At 39.2% G+C, this 13,192-nt stretch overlaps 1 protein-coding gene across 1 annotated transcript in view; it reads left to right on the forward strand.

The window, feature by feature from the left end:
• Positions 1–10,893: 10,893 nt before the first annotated feature.
• Positions 10,894–13,192, forward strand: part of LOC117240179 (neuropeptide SIFamide receptor-like) — a 55,240-nt gene continuing 52,941 nt past the window's right edge. Inside the window, exon 1 of the mRNA XM_033506081.1 lies at positions 10,894–12,244. Coding sequence (XP_033361972.1) covers positions 11,677–12,244 — 568 coding nt within the window. The 5' untranslated portion in view covers positions 10,894–11,676. The remainder of the gene's footprint in view (positions 12,245–13,192) is intronic.

The raw sequence follows: 13,192 nt of genomic DNA on the forward strand, positions 1-13,192 counted from the left end.
TTTCTAACCGTCGCTCACGGTCCTACAGTGTCGCAGGCAGATCGTCTTATCTGCCCGCCGGATCATATACAATGTATCGACGAGCGCATAGTTGTCGCCAAGCAGCGAGCTCTAGAAACGTCGATTTTTGTCCGTTACGTTTCCCACACAAGAAGGGGCATACGTGATCATAGGCGCGAGCGGTGGCGTGACCCGAGCATAGTGGGGGTCGTCTTCCAAACAAGACAAAGAAATGATCGAAAGGCAATCAGTTCCTTCTGACGAGTCAAACGTTACACATCGAGAGGTCTGACGAGCAAAATCAAATAGTCTAACGAATTCATCTAGAGATATCGTAAAGTCGAGTCAACTTTCTGTAATATATTCATCATATTATTGTGAAATATATTATTTTATGTTAACCTGTTAATACAGTGTTACATTCATTAAATCACCTCTGTTATCTTAACCGAAACAGGGGAACGACTATTTCGCGGCGTCGATTAACAGAATCGTAGCGAGAATTTACGCCTCTCGCTGATGCGTTTTCGTAGCGACCGCGTCTCTCCGCGAACGGTCGTAACACAAAGGAAGATATTTCTATCCATAAAAATGTATAAAAGTTAACACATAGATATATGTTTCAGGAACCAAAGAATTAATATTAAAATTAGATCGTTTGTTTCTTTCTTGCAAATTGACCATATTTTATAAAGAAGAAAATTCCTCGTCTCTTTCGATAATATTTTCCTTATCATAAAACGAAGATACAATAACAGGTGCATATGTTCCGCGATACTTCGTTCAAAGCATCCGTTTACAATTCATGGCATTACGCCTGTTAAGAAGCACAAACTTCTTCGAGCAAGTTTTTTTTTCTTTCTTTTTTATTTAAAATTTCACGTTCACAATTTGTCCAATTTGGACATTTGGTAGAATTTGTTATCTGTTTGATTATTATGTGGGTGGCTACCCCCAATGGGGTACCATCTTCGTGTTTGTTAAGATATATCCTTTGTACTTGTATCCTTTGTATCCTTTGTGAGATCTGCTGGGTGTTTCCTTTTTAGTCTTCTTTCTATGGTTGTGTTGAACGTTTCCGCTGCCAGCCGGTTCGGGTGCGTTGCTATTCTTTCTCTGTACCTTCTTGCGAATCTGCTAATCTCTTCCTTGACCGTTGGTATTCCAAGATCTTTCCGTATGTCCTCGTTTCTAACGTACCATGGGGCGTTTATAATTGATCAAAGAATTTTAGCTTGGATTGTCTCTATTTTGCTTATATGGCTCATTGCTGTTGTTCCCCAAAGTGGTATTCCGTACGTCCAAATTGGTTTTATGATCGTTTTGTATATTTTTAGTTTTTTTTCTATGCCTTCGAGCAAGTAGCGTAGGAACATCCCTACAGTCACAAAACAAGACCACTAGTGCAGCTTCCTATGAAATATCGATTGTCACGTCATAACAAACTACAGGTTCCATGCTCAAGCTCAAGTAATTCACATGTTCGGTTGAATCGATCGAAACAAAAGGGCCATTATACGTGCAGGAAGCCGCAGGCAATTATTGTAAGAAAATCGTGTTCATGGTGTTACACTACCGTATAAATAATATTCTTAAAACAATTATCGAAGAAATCTATATAACGTTAGCGCCAGCTTACGTTAACAGAAGATACGTGAAAATTATAACACGAAGAATAGAAGATGTATTTTAATGTAAGATATTCGTGGTACAAAGGTTGAAATGATTATTATATTAATTTTCAATATTGAACGAGATAAAAATTAATTTCCCAACTAATTAAGATAGAAATCTAACAACCTAATATTACTATCTAATATGTCTTGTCGATCGTATTAGTGAAATATCGTTTGGAAATGCATCAAAGTGGCAACGCTCGCGCGTATAAGCTTAATTTGCATTTAACTATAAAATTACCATCAAAAGCCACAGCGTTCACGATGTTCGAGCAAAAACACGCGTCCTCCGGAGCGCGAAGCGAACCAACATCTATATACTCGCCATTAATGGTCCTAATAATTGCAGCCACGGTACAATCCCGACTACAGGAATGCGTCGATTAATTGGCTATATGTAATCGAAATGGCATTCCGAACTTTCTTCGAAGAATTTCAATTTTAATTTTACGCGAACGTTCCAGGCCAGATTACGGCTGGCTTTTTGTCGCCTCTGACTATTCTTTTTTCTGTGCCATTAATCGCCCTTCTAATCGTGCCTTCGCGAACAAGTTGGCGAGCGCGAGGTTATCTGGCGACAAGGTTAGCAGATCTTAATGTTCTTCGTTGACCGCGAAGAAAAATATCGTGTAAAAAGAAAAGAAGGATTGAAGTTTTGAGATTGTAACGATTTATTATCTTGGTATTTAATTCTGCGCTGATTTCCAAAAATAGTCGCCTGAAGTATCGTAGTGTGCCGAACGCGTTCGTTTGCAGCCACTTGACAGCCACTCGTATTGATAAACTGAGAATTTCAATATGCGAACTAGTGGCAAAAAATTAAACTACTGGGAGTAGGTCGAGTATCCATATGATCACCAACGTTTAATTAAATAGACACGTTGTGAAAAACGAATGTTCTTAAATTTGTTTTAGTGCTTTTAAATCGAACGTAATAATGAGAGTCGTATAATTTAGTTAAATAGTTATAAAAACTTATGCGATGGAATTTTCTCCTAGAAAAGTGAAAGTGAATATAGTGGCCCGCATTAATATACCTTCGGACGCATTTCTCAAAAACGGAATAACTTTTTTAAAATTGGGCCAAACGGTCTTTTTGAAAAATTAGAAGATCAAGCTTGCCAGATGACGCGTAAGAATTTTTTGAAAAAAATACAATTGATCGGAATTGCGAAGAAAAAAGTAAAGATAACTTTTTGCAACTTTTTTATCTGGGCCTGTAATGAAAATTTAAACAAAGCGTTTTGAACATTTACGAGAGTTATGTGCCTGGAAATCGGTTGGTGTAGGAACAAACGACGCGCATCGAAAGAGGTAGATTTATTACAATTACAGACCAAATGTAGTGGAAAACTGCGATTTTCAACATTTTTACTGTTTGTAGCTCGTAGCAACGTTAAGCGATCTTGATGAAAATTTTCACTTTCTACTTTCTGTTTTCTGTAGGAAAACGTCGATACAAAGTTGTTTTTAATTTTGGCCAAGAAACACCGTTTTTCAGATCACTGTGAGTCGTCAAGATTCTCCGTACACGATCACACGGGAAATATTGTCCGTCTTATCGACTGAAAAATATTCGTGATCGCGGCTCGATCGACGAGAAACAAGCATCCCACTCCCTGGAGTTCGTTTAAGCTGCAAGAAAACTCGAGAGCCGGTGCAGCCGCGTGATACTCGGAGATTTATGATCCCGAGATCGAAGTTCTTGTGTTTCTTACGCCGGCTGTCGTTACCTTGAAACGTCGAACGACAGGGTAGTCTGAGAACGTCGAATGAGGGTTCACGGACAATAGAATTTCGTTGAATTTTTCTGTGACACGTAAGACAACGGTGGAAGCTTCGAGCGTTCGGAACTGTCGTTCTTTTGAAACGTTATTATAGTTACTGTTACTACGTTCCTGTTACTATGATGGCGGATGACAAACGTTTTGTTAACTTTAATACTCTTAATATAAGGTAATTCAATAGTAGACACCAAAACAAGTGCTATAAATCATACTACGAATCGTATATTTACATTTTAGATACGTAGTATGGAAATTTGAATTTTAGCCAACTACAAATGGTAGAAATACGTAGATAGACCGAGTGTTTGAGACTGAGGCATGAACGATGGAAGAAGATCGTATGACCAAGCAAGATTTTGCACGTGTCCTGAGAATATCTGCCTATTATTAAAGAACGAGAGATCAGCGTTATGGTAGCTCCACGATATAGCAAAATTGTAAAATCAATCAGGAATGAAATTAACGCGTTTATTTAAGTATCAGGGAAAGCAAATTGACAGAAATACGAGAAGATAAAGATTCGAATCGTCGGTTGCGGTTGTACGAAGAAATGTTTAAGCGTCAGTGTAACTTATCGGAATATTAAAAAATACTTTCCTTTATATTTCGAGTATGATCTGTTCTATGTAATTACTCCTTGTTTTCCTGTTCGTCCTAACATTTCGTTTTACAGGCGCGTTGGAACAGAACGAAACATGGAAATGTAAAAGGTGGAAGGCGGAGATGATCCTCGAGAGTCGTTAATTATTTCAACGAAATCGATCGAGATACGTCAGATGGAGGAGGAGTAGGTCGTACCTTTGAATATTAATTAGCCGACCCTTTGAATCGATGCTTCCCATTTGAATTTCATGGGGCTACGTTAAATGCCTCGTATTCGTGCCGTGATTTCAACAGAGTCGACGATTTTTATTACGATGATCGGAAAGAAATTACACCGGGAATTATCAACGCGTTATTTCCTTCAGGGAAGATTTTATCGTACATTTATCGAGAACACTGAAATTCGTTTAGACAATGAGTAAACATCTCTTTTCCTCGTTATCGCTTCTACATCGTCACCAGTAAAGAGAAAAGACCTTTTCTATTTATCTTCCACCTTTTTTCTCTTTTAATCCTTCGCTTTATCCGCGGTTCTCGACTGGCAATCTTTTCCTTGATCGCCTAAAAGCGATTAGAATATTCGCATCGCCTCTCGTTCGGAAGTTTTCAGTTTAATTAACGGATATGAGATAGCAAATTGTGGACATATTCTATCCGGTATGGAATTATCGACGAAGATGCGATTAACGTGGCAACTCAATTAGAATCTCGATTAGTTTCTCACACCCTGACCGCCTCCCTTTCTCTCTCGCGCTCTAGCATCATCGCTCTCGACCTTGCATCATCACTCTCCACCTTACACCTCTTCTTTCCCAACGTGCTCCACGTCGTTTAGCTATTTTCCCCTAATCACTCCCTCCCCCCCTTGAGTCTGGAATTTTCGGAAATCTATGAAGCTGACTGGTTTGTCGGCGAAATTGATTTTCAATCGATTCTAGCGAACTGAGAGGAATTTTTCATATTCTCTCGAATAGCTATGTCAGCTGCGTTATTTTTGCAATTTGATAATCGCATCGATGCATCGTATCAACCAGTGACAAAAATTCTTTCATTTTGATTTAAATTTAGTACGCTATTTATAATATTATAATATTTAAATAGAAATTTTAAAAGTACGCCATAGCGGAATTTAGGAAAGTATATTTAGCCATGACTGAGATACTAAAAATAGTTCGTTTGCTATTTCAACCCGTCGAATTCGTTGAAAGGTACAATAATCTCCCCGCATTGCGGCCTTTTACTTTCAGTCGGCCGAACGCGCCGCGTACACGTGTCTTCCAATCGATCCCATGTTTTTCAGCAATCGTGAAACGCAGTTCAATTCCCTACCGAGGAACTTCCTCTATCGTTCTTACCGTGCTTTTTATTAAGAAAAAAGAAAGAGGAGGATGCCCGAGATGGGACGATCTTGCGTCGATCGATTAACCGCGCGCGTTGCCAAGTTCGATTCGAGTGTTTCGTCGCGAACGCTCGTTCAGGATTTTTATTGGTCGTCAACGATGGTTCGGGAACTTGGAGACATTCCGGTCGAGCACACACGAGATACCGTCTCCGCGCTCGAAATGGCCGGATAATAAGTAATTTCTGATTTACGATCACGGCGACAACTTTTGCTAGAGCGAGCGTGTTATGCAAATCGGACAGTTGTCTACGTTGCGTTGAGAAACACCGAAACCCTGACTTAACTCTGTTTGTGAAAGTTTTTTGGAGCTACTCCGAGCTTGTTTTACTTTCGATTTTACACGTTTGCGTTCCACGTTGAAGGGATTTCTTGGGTTGGAAAACGATGATTCCTTTTTATTCAATCCTGCGAAGGAGGATTTGTCATACACGTGTGAAACCTAACTAGATTTTTGATAGAATTGGTGAGCTCGAAGAGTTTGAAAAATTGAAATTTTTTAAAGATTGAAACACTGTAAAATGACTAATGCAACTAAATTTGTCGTAATAAATAATTGTTACAAATAACAGATAACGAAGAAGACAACGAATATGAACAATTATGACCATAAAAATCAATCGATCGCCGACATATTTGTAAGAAAGCGTATAAAACGAGTGCGTAACCGATTGTAATTTAAGATAAATGGGACGTTCGTTGATCTTCAACTTCCCCTTTACGCCTTCGTGTCGATCTTGGTTCGGTTAAGCATGAAATTAGAATGGAACAAGTTGTTTAATCTTCCACTGAGCTTCGCCTATTTATCTAGATATCTAGCAGTAATTACCGTTTTCCATGCAATGATTTTAACTAAAATTTACGTACACTGATAGTAGATTTCAATGTATATAAAAAATATATAAAAAAGACTGAGTAGCGATTATAAAATTTGCCTATATCTGTTTATTTTTCGATATTGTATGGTTCAGTATATATCGCAATACTTATAGCGAATACTATTATTGTTACGCCACGAGGCTTACCACAGGCTATATTTTCTAACCATCGCTCACGGTCCTACAGTGTCGCAGGCAGATCGTCTTATCTGCCCGTCGGATCATATACAATGTATCGACGAACGCATAGTTGTCGCCAAGCAGCGAGCTCTAGAAACGTTGAATTTTGTTCGTTACGTTCTCCACACAAGAAGGGGCATACGTGATCATAGGCGCGAGCGGTGGCGTGACCCGAGCATAGTGGGGGTCGTCTTCCAAACGAGACAAAGAAATGATCGAAAGGCAATCAGTTCCTTCTGACGAGTCAAACGTTACACATCGAGAGGTCTGACGAGCAAAATCAAATAGTCTAACGAATTTATCTAGAGATATCGTAAAGTCGAGTCAACTTTCTGTAATATATTCATCATATTATTGTAAAATATATTATTTTATGTTAACCTGTTAATACAGTGTTACATTCATTAAATCACCTCTGTTATCTTAACCGAAATAGGGAAACGACTATTTCGCGGCGTCGATTAACATAATCGTAGCGAGAATTTACGCCTTTCGCTGACGCGTTTTCCTAGCGACCGCGTCTCTCCGCGAACGGTCGTAACAATTATAAATCTTTAAATCTGAGTATAATTTCGTTATAAATAATAATTAGTTGGGAATGAAACACGAAGAAGAATGAAACTAAGAATAAGATAGCGTTTCAGCCGGAAATAACGTAGCTTCACGGAAAAATGACAGGAAGTCGAAATATTTCACGGACATCGGCAGTCAAACTGTAGTGAGATCTTTGAGAGCTTGCGACTGAAATAAAATGAGTTAGCTCTCCGCAACGAACCCTACAAAACGAATTACGAACTCGCCGGAAGTTCGACAAAAGTCGAAGATGTTTAAGAATCGGAATGCGACATCACTCGCCACTTCTTCGGCAACGTTTCATCTTTTGGGAGTGTCAGAAGGCCAACGGCGAATACATAAATACATATATTTTATAAAGCCTCGTTTTTAAACTGTTCTTAAGAAGCGATCATGTTGGTCTCGAATATAGTGAATGTTTGGAGAAATTTTCTACGCTTTTAAGAAAAAAGTATTCTGTTTTTGAAATTTTTAACTACATATTATGCCATGTACCTAATTTATCAAATTATTTTTCGGAAAATCAGTTTTACAAGAAAGAAGAGAAGAAATTTTATAATCCAAACTTTTGTAGATTTTTATAGCTAGAAAAGTGATACAATTATGAAAAGTACATTTTTAGAACTTCATTACGTAGGTACGTGATTAACGTTCATATTGGAAGAAACAAATTACGTACTTCCATAGGTTTATTTATAGGAAGAAAATGAGATACATAATAATAAAGCTTAATCTAAACGCATCACTTTTCTGTACTTTTCAATTTTTAGATGGGATTCGGTACTAATCGATGTGATTTCTGACCAGCTCAAGTATGGACAACTAAGAAAATTACATTTTCAAACTCACCAGTTACGCCACAGATACATGTAAATAAACGTCGATATAATTTGTGCCCTTTAAAATGTTCTGTTGTGATCGACCGTTGCTCTGTATTTTGGCTGTTATTGACATCCTCCAATGTTGGGGATTCTTCCTGCGCACGCAATTTGCTCGATGATCAATTATTCGAGCGAATATATACGCTACGCATCGTTCGACTTGTTGGTTAACCTGATTATGCGCGTACAAATTTTAACAAGTACTTTTTTTAAACCACCGATTCACTAACACGGTTCCACAATTAAACTACGATTACGGCGAATGCGTGTTCTTATACACAGATTGGGACAAATATATGGGTTCTTATGAAAGCATACGTTACGGTTTTTAGATATTTCATTTGTCAAAACTAGTCTTGAAAACACGAATCCACCGTAAACCGCTGTAAACTAACCAATATTTTCTGCATTAAATCAGCAAATTGTTTCAGATAAGTAATATGTAGCTGTTTAAAAGACAGACAATTCGATTGTTCGGAGCAGTAAAATCAACAGAAAAGAAGCCATGTTTACGACACGACACTATTTTCGCGGTACTGCTTTTTTTTATGATTTTAGGAATCGATGCGGTACGTCTCTGCGATCGATACTCCGGTCGATAATGCGCACCTATCGCAGTTGAGCAATTTGAAGCGTAATGCGCGCGCACAGTAGTTTTAACGACTCGAAGTGTGGTGCGTGTAACGTGTGGTTTCGTGTTTGATTTTTGTGCAGTTTTTTCAGTGTTTTAATCAATATTATCAAAATCTAAAAGATCTTTCTGCAGACTTACGAGGTGCTTATATTCTCCAGTTATTTCATACAGTGAGTAGGAAGTTTTATATTTAAAAGTTTGGTAATTCAATGTTTGAACGTCGCGTCGTTTCGATTTTAAGCGGTCGCCATGTTGCACACGTACAATACTTGCTTGAATTCAAATCAGAGAATCGCATTGCAATTCACGCAGAGCAGGACCTTCGAGTCCTTCGACAAAGGAATAAATCTATCATGAACAAATGGAAAAGACAATACTTCTTCCATACTCTCTCTACATCTAATCATTATCTTTGACAATAGGTTTAGGTTACACTATGCTCGAGACACTGACAAAGAATAGAAGAAAATAGCGAGATTAGTCATTCAAATTTACGCGAAACAAGGTTATTGGAATTTAGGCGAGATCTTTGGCATAGGATTTACTGTATTTTAACATAACACGACGAACAAAATTTTACGAAACTATGAAAAGGTAGTTGGATGGTAGTTGGAAATAAATATGTCCAAAATGAGTTATAGGAGTTAGAAAAAGATGATATGCTTTTGATGATACGCTATCGTAATTTTTAACGAAGAGAAAGCATTGTTCGCGATATCGAATGGTTTGACGACGATAGTTCCTTTTTTTTTTACAAGAATAGCGAATATCTCATAATGAAAGTTAATCGCGGAAAAATTAAGCGAGAAGAATTATTGGTTTTTAGTGACAATGTTAACGATAAGGAAAATCTTACGACGATTTTCAGGGATTTGCAACAGCGTGAAGTTCATTATAACTCTCTTTGTGGCTAGAAGATTTCGAACGGTTAGACGCGGAAAATTATGCTTTGAGCGTTGAGACGTTAAATGGACACGCCATTCTTCCTTTGTATTCTCTTCTTGCAGGAAATCGATTTTAACAGAGAGAAATATGTTTTGAAGCACGAATAGCATAAACGATGGCAAACTCCATGGATCCAAATTAAATATCGAGAAGAAATTTCTAATGCTATTATTCCTACCAATATTTCTATGAAAATGCGTGAAATTTTTTTTATAAATCTCCGCTACAGTTTGAGTCTCAGGAATTACATAATTTCGTAGAAATGTTCGTTGTTTGATTACTTTCTCCTACTAGAAAAACGAAATTTATGTTCCATTATCAGTGCTGAAAGTATTTCGAACAACAGTGTGTCTATTATTAGAACCAAGTCTTCGTCTGAACGAAATCTTTTATCGTCGTGTCGGAAACTCTGAAGAAGTTGCTTCTTCGAAACTGAGTTATACAAGTTCATCGTAGGCGCTCACGAGGAAAACGTTTGACAATCGCAAAAGGTTTGGTCATTTCTAATCCAGTTTATTTGTTTTCTTCGCTCTCCCTATAGATGTTTTTCGTTATTAGGGTGACGCGAAGTATCATTGCCACTGCATACCGATAAAAAGGAGGAGAAGGCAATACTTATTGGATAAATTCGTTGAAGGCTGGTAGTTTAAATAACACGGTCGTAACCAATATCGCGAACATAGAAATGAAAAGTCGTAATGGAAAGTGTGTGGAGGAAGTGAAGGAACTTTCGACTCTCGTACGACTGTCGTGTTTGTAAGGCAAAGTTTTACAGAGTATACATCGTGGCGTCAGCGTGGCTAAATGGCTGCGATTTCTCCGAAGTTGAAGGAACGCGTGTAGGGGTAGAATATATGAAAGCGCGTGTGAAATAAAACATGTTGTATTAGAGCATGGCACATCGTATTCTAAAACAGATTTTCAAATATTTTATTTATCAGTAATCCTATTATCGTTGTAACTGAACCAAAAAATCCTTTGTATTTCATAGTTCTATAAAATTATAAATTGCTCGAAGCAATTAGAGGATCGGTTTGGCTCTTTGATTTTTATATTTATTTCTTACTTTCGTACATCTTTTTTAATTATCATTTTTAAATCGTCATACTATCGAGCCTATAGAACTTGTCCATTTCTGATCACGATAGATCCATTCATAGATGAGATCCTTTAATTCTGTTTCTTATCTTCGCTCTTTGCGTAGAATTGCCTTCGAATCTTGCTACTTCCTGGTCTCGAGCTGTACGCCACTACGATGATCGTGGCGTAGCTCGCATGCGGGTGCATGTGCCGGTGGATGGTAACGCTTGCGCAGTGACGGCGCGTCGCTAGACAGCTCGCCGCTACGGGTGCATCTCGCGGCAGTTCACAGTCGTCTTCTAAAGCAAGCTCATTAGTCGCTCAGCATTCGGCCGGGACACCTTTCCGTGGATCACGCTACACACGTTCGAATATCTCGTGTCCCGTTTCATTTGATATTCCATCTTTATCTCCTCCGTAAAAACTTCTCCCTCCATCCATCTTTCTCTTATCTCACCTTTCGTTCCTAATCAGAGGCTATCGATCAACTACCAGAACAAAGTTTTCATTGAACAAGTTAAGAAACAAACATCTCCCGCCGCGTTCGATATCGCACAGTCTTTCCGCGAGGGGATGCAACGAAGCTCGATAGGCTCTCGTACACGTGCTAGTTGACCGTCTCTTACTTCTTCCACCAAAATATTTTTAAATACCCGCGATTCATCGTCTCCGCGCGTTTTCTTCGGTTATGACATCCGTCCGGTTCCAGTGAATCTCTTGGAACAGTCTGCGAGTCTCCTATCCAACGACGTCTCGATGATCGAGTGTCGCATAGCATCGATATTCTTCGAACGGATAAGTCGAACGTAAGGAAATACCAACCACGGTATCGTAAAAATCGATTGAAAGAGGACGATACAGGGGAAAGGGAAGCGCAGATCCAGATACACGGATCGATCAGGTGAACGGAGTGTACGTAATCGAGGGTGAAGGCGGAACTCGGGCGAGCCGAGGTCGTCGACACCGCGACGCGACGTCGACGGTGCAGAATATCAAGAGAAATATAACGAGCACGGTATCGAGAGAACGAAACTCGGCCGATGGTCGAAACAACGTCGACTCAACGGTTCACGATCAAGTTACCCATGCTGCAACCACCGTCTCCTCTTTTGGAGATGGCATCGCTACGTCTGCCGGACTCCGAGGAGTTTGACGTTGATACGCGTCGTAGAAGTAACAATGGAAACGTCCCGCCTACCACCGTTTCGGCCATTCCACAGACCACGGGTACCCTCTTGCAGATGAGGAACGATCTTGGCGATTATCTCAATAACTTGATCGCGGAGGCTATCACGACCAATCCGAGGACATCGATAGAGGAGCAGGGTGGACTTTTGAACGCCAGCAAGACGGTGAACCTCTCGACCGCTGAACAAATTCCCGATCGACTGTACAGGCACAGCATGGCCATGTCGGCGGTTTACTGTGTCGCTTACGTTCTGGTCTTTGTCGTCGGTCTGATCGGGAACAGTTTCGTCATAGCCGTAGTGTATCGGTCACCGCGGATGCGGACTGTAACGAATTTCTTCATCGTCAATCTCGCGGTCGCTGATGTCCTCGTCATAGTCTTCTGTCTGCCTGCTACTCTGATGAGCAACATCTTTGTCCGTGAGTACCAAAATGTTACAATATTCATTTACATTGCAATGTCGTTCTGTTGCTTTATATTTAAGGAGAAGATTTTAAAATTATTAGATCGAGAATTTAAAGTTTAAGTAGTATGATTCGCGAATGCGAAGAAATATTTTATGGGGAAGAGCTGCTTGGTATAGATCTTGAGTTGTGAGAGCTTAATTATATTGGACTAATGAAATCGCTGGCTTTCCAAGGGCGTTTAAAATCTGTTCTATACATAGGATTATTAATATTGAGAAATCCGAAATATACAGAAGAATCTCAGTTATTAGAACACCGATTGAGGAAGCGATCGATTATCGAAACATCGATTAATAGAGAATTCGATGGTCACGCACGAGAAACATAAAAATAAAAGAATAGAAACTGAGAAAAGTTCTTACATACCTACCCGAAATCTGTTAATATTCATAAAACATGTAAATTTATTCGATTATCCGAATAGCGTATATCGCGATTGGTTCGAATAATTAAGGTTCCACGTTAATATAAAAGCTCGAAATTATTCGTCTAATCCATTAGGATCTCCGATAGCAAAAGATTCTATACCAATATTCCTCCTAATCCGCTTGACGCCATCACTCGAATTTCGAAAAATCGACCAATCGCAACTTCTTATCTATTATAACACAAAATTTTCTCCATAAACATTATTCGGTACTTACAAATCACCATCAACGACATTTACGATTCTTTGTACGATTGCGTACACACGAATCTAATACGGACAACGAGAAACTCTGCTACCGATCTCGAGTATTGATCATGCGTGATCGAGCGAAGAGAAATCGAGTGGGAGAGAAAACGTAAAAATTGGATCGAAGGCGATTAAAGGAGAGGCAAGGTGCGATTCGTTCGGCGTCGATTTGTCGTTGCAGGGGTCTCCACTCTCTGGAACGAGCTCGTGGGGGTCACGGGGGT

The sequence above is a fragment of the Bombus vosnesenskii genome, unplaced genomic scaffold (genome assembly GCF_011952255.1).
Source record: "Bombus vosnesenskii isolate JDL3184/JDL3185 unplaced genomic scaffold, Bvos_JDL3184-5_v1.1 scf7180000014579, whole genome shotgun sequence".
Classification (NCBI taxonomy): domain Eukaryota; kingdom Metazoa; phylum Arthropoda; class Insecta; order Hymenoptera; family Apidae; genus Bombus; species Bombus vosnesenskii.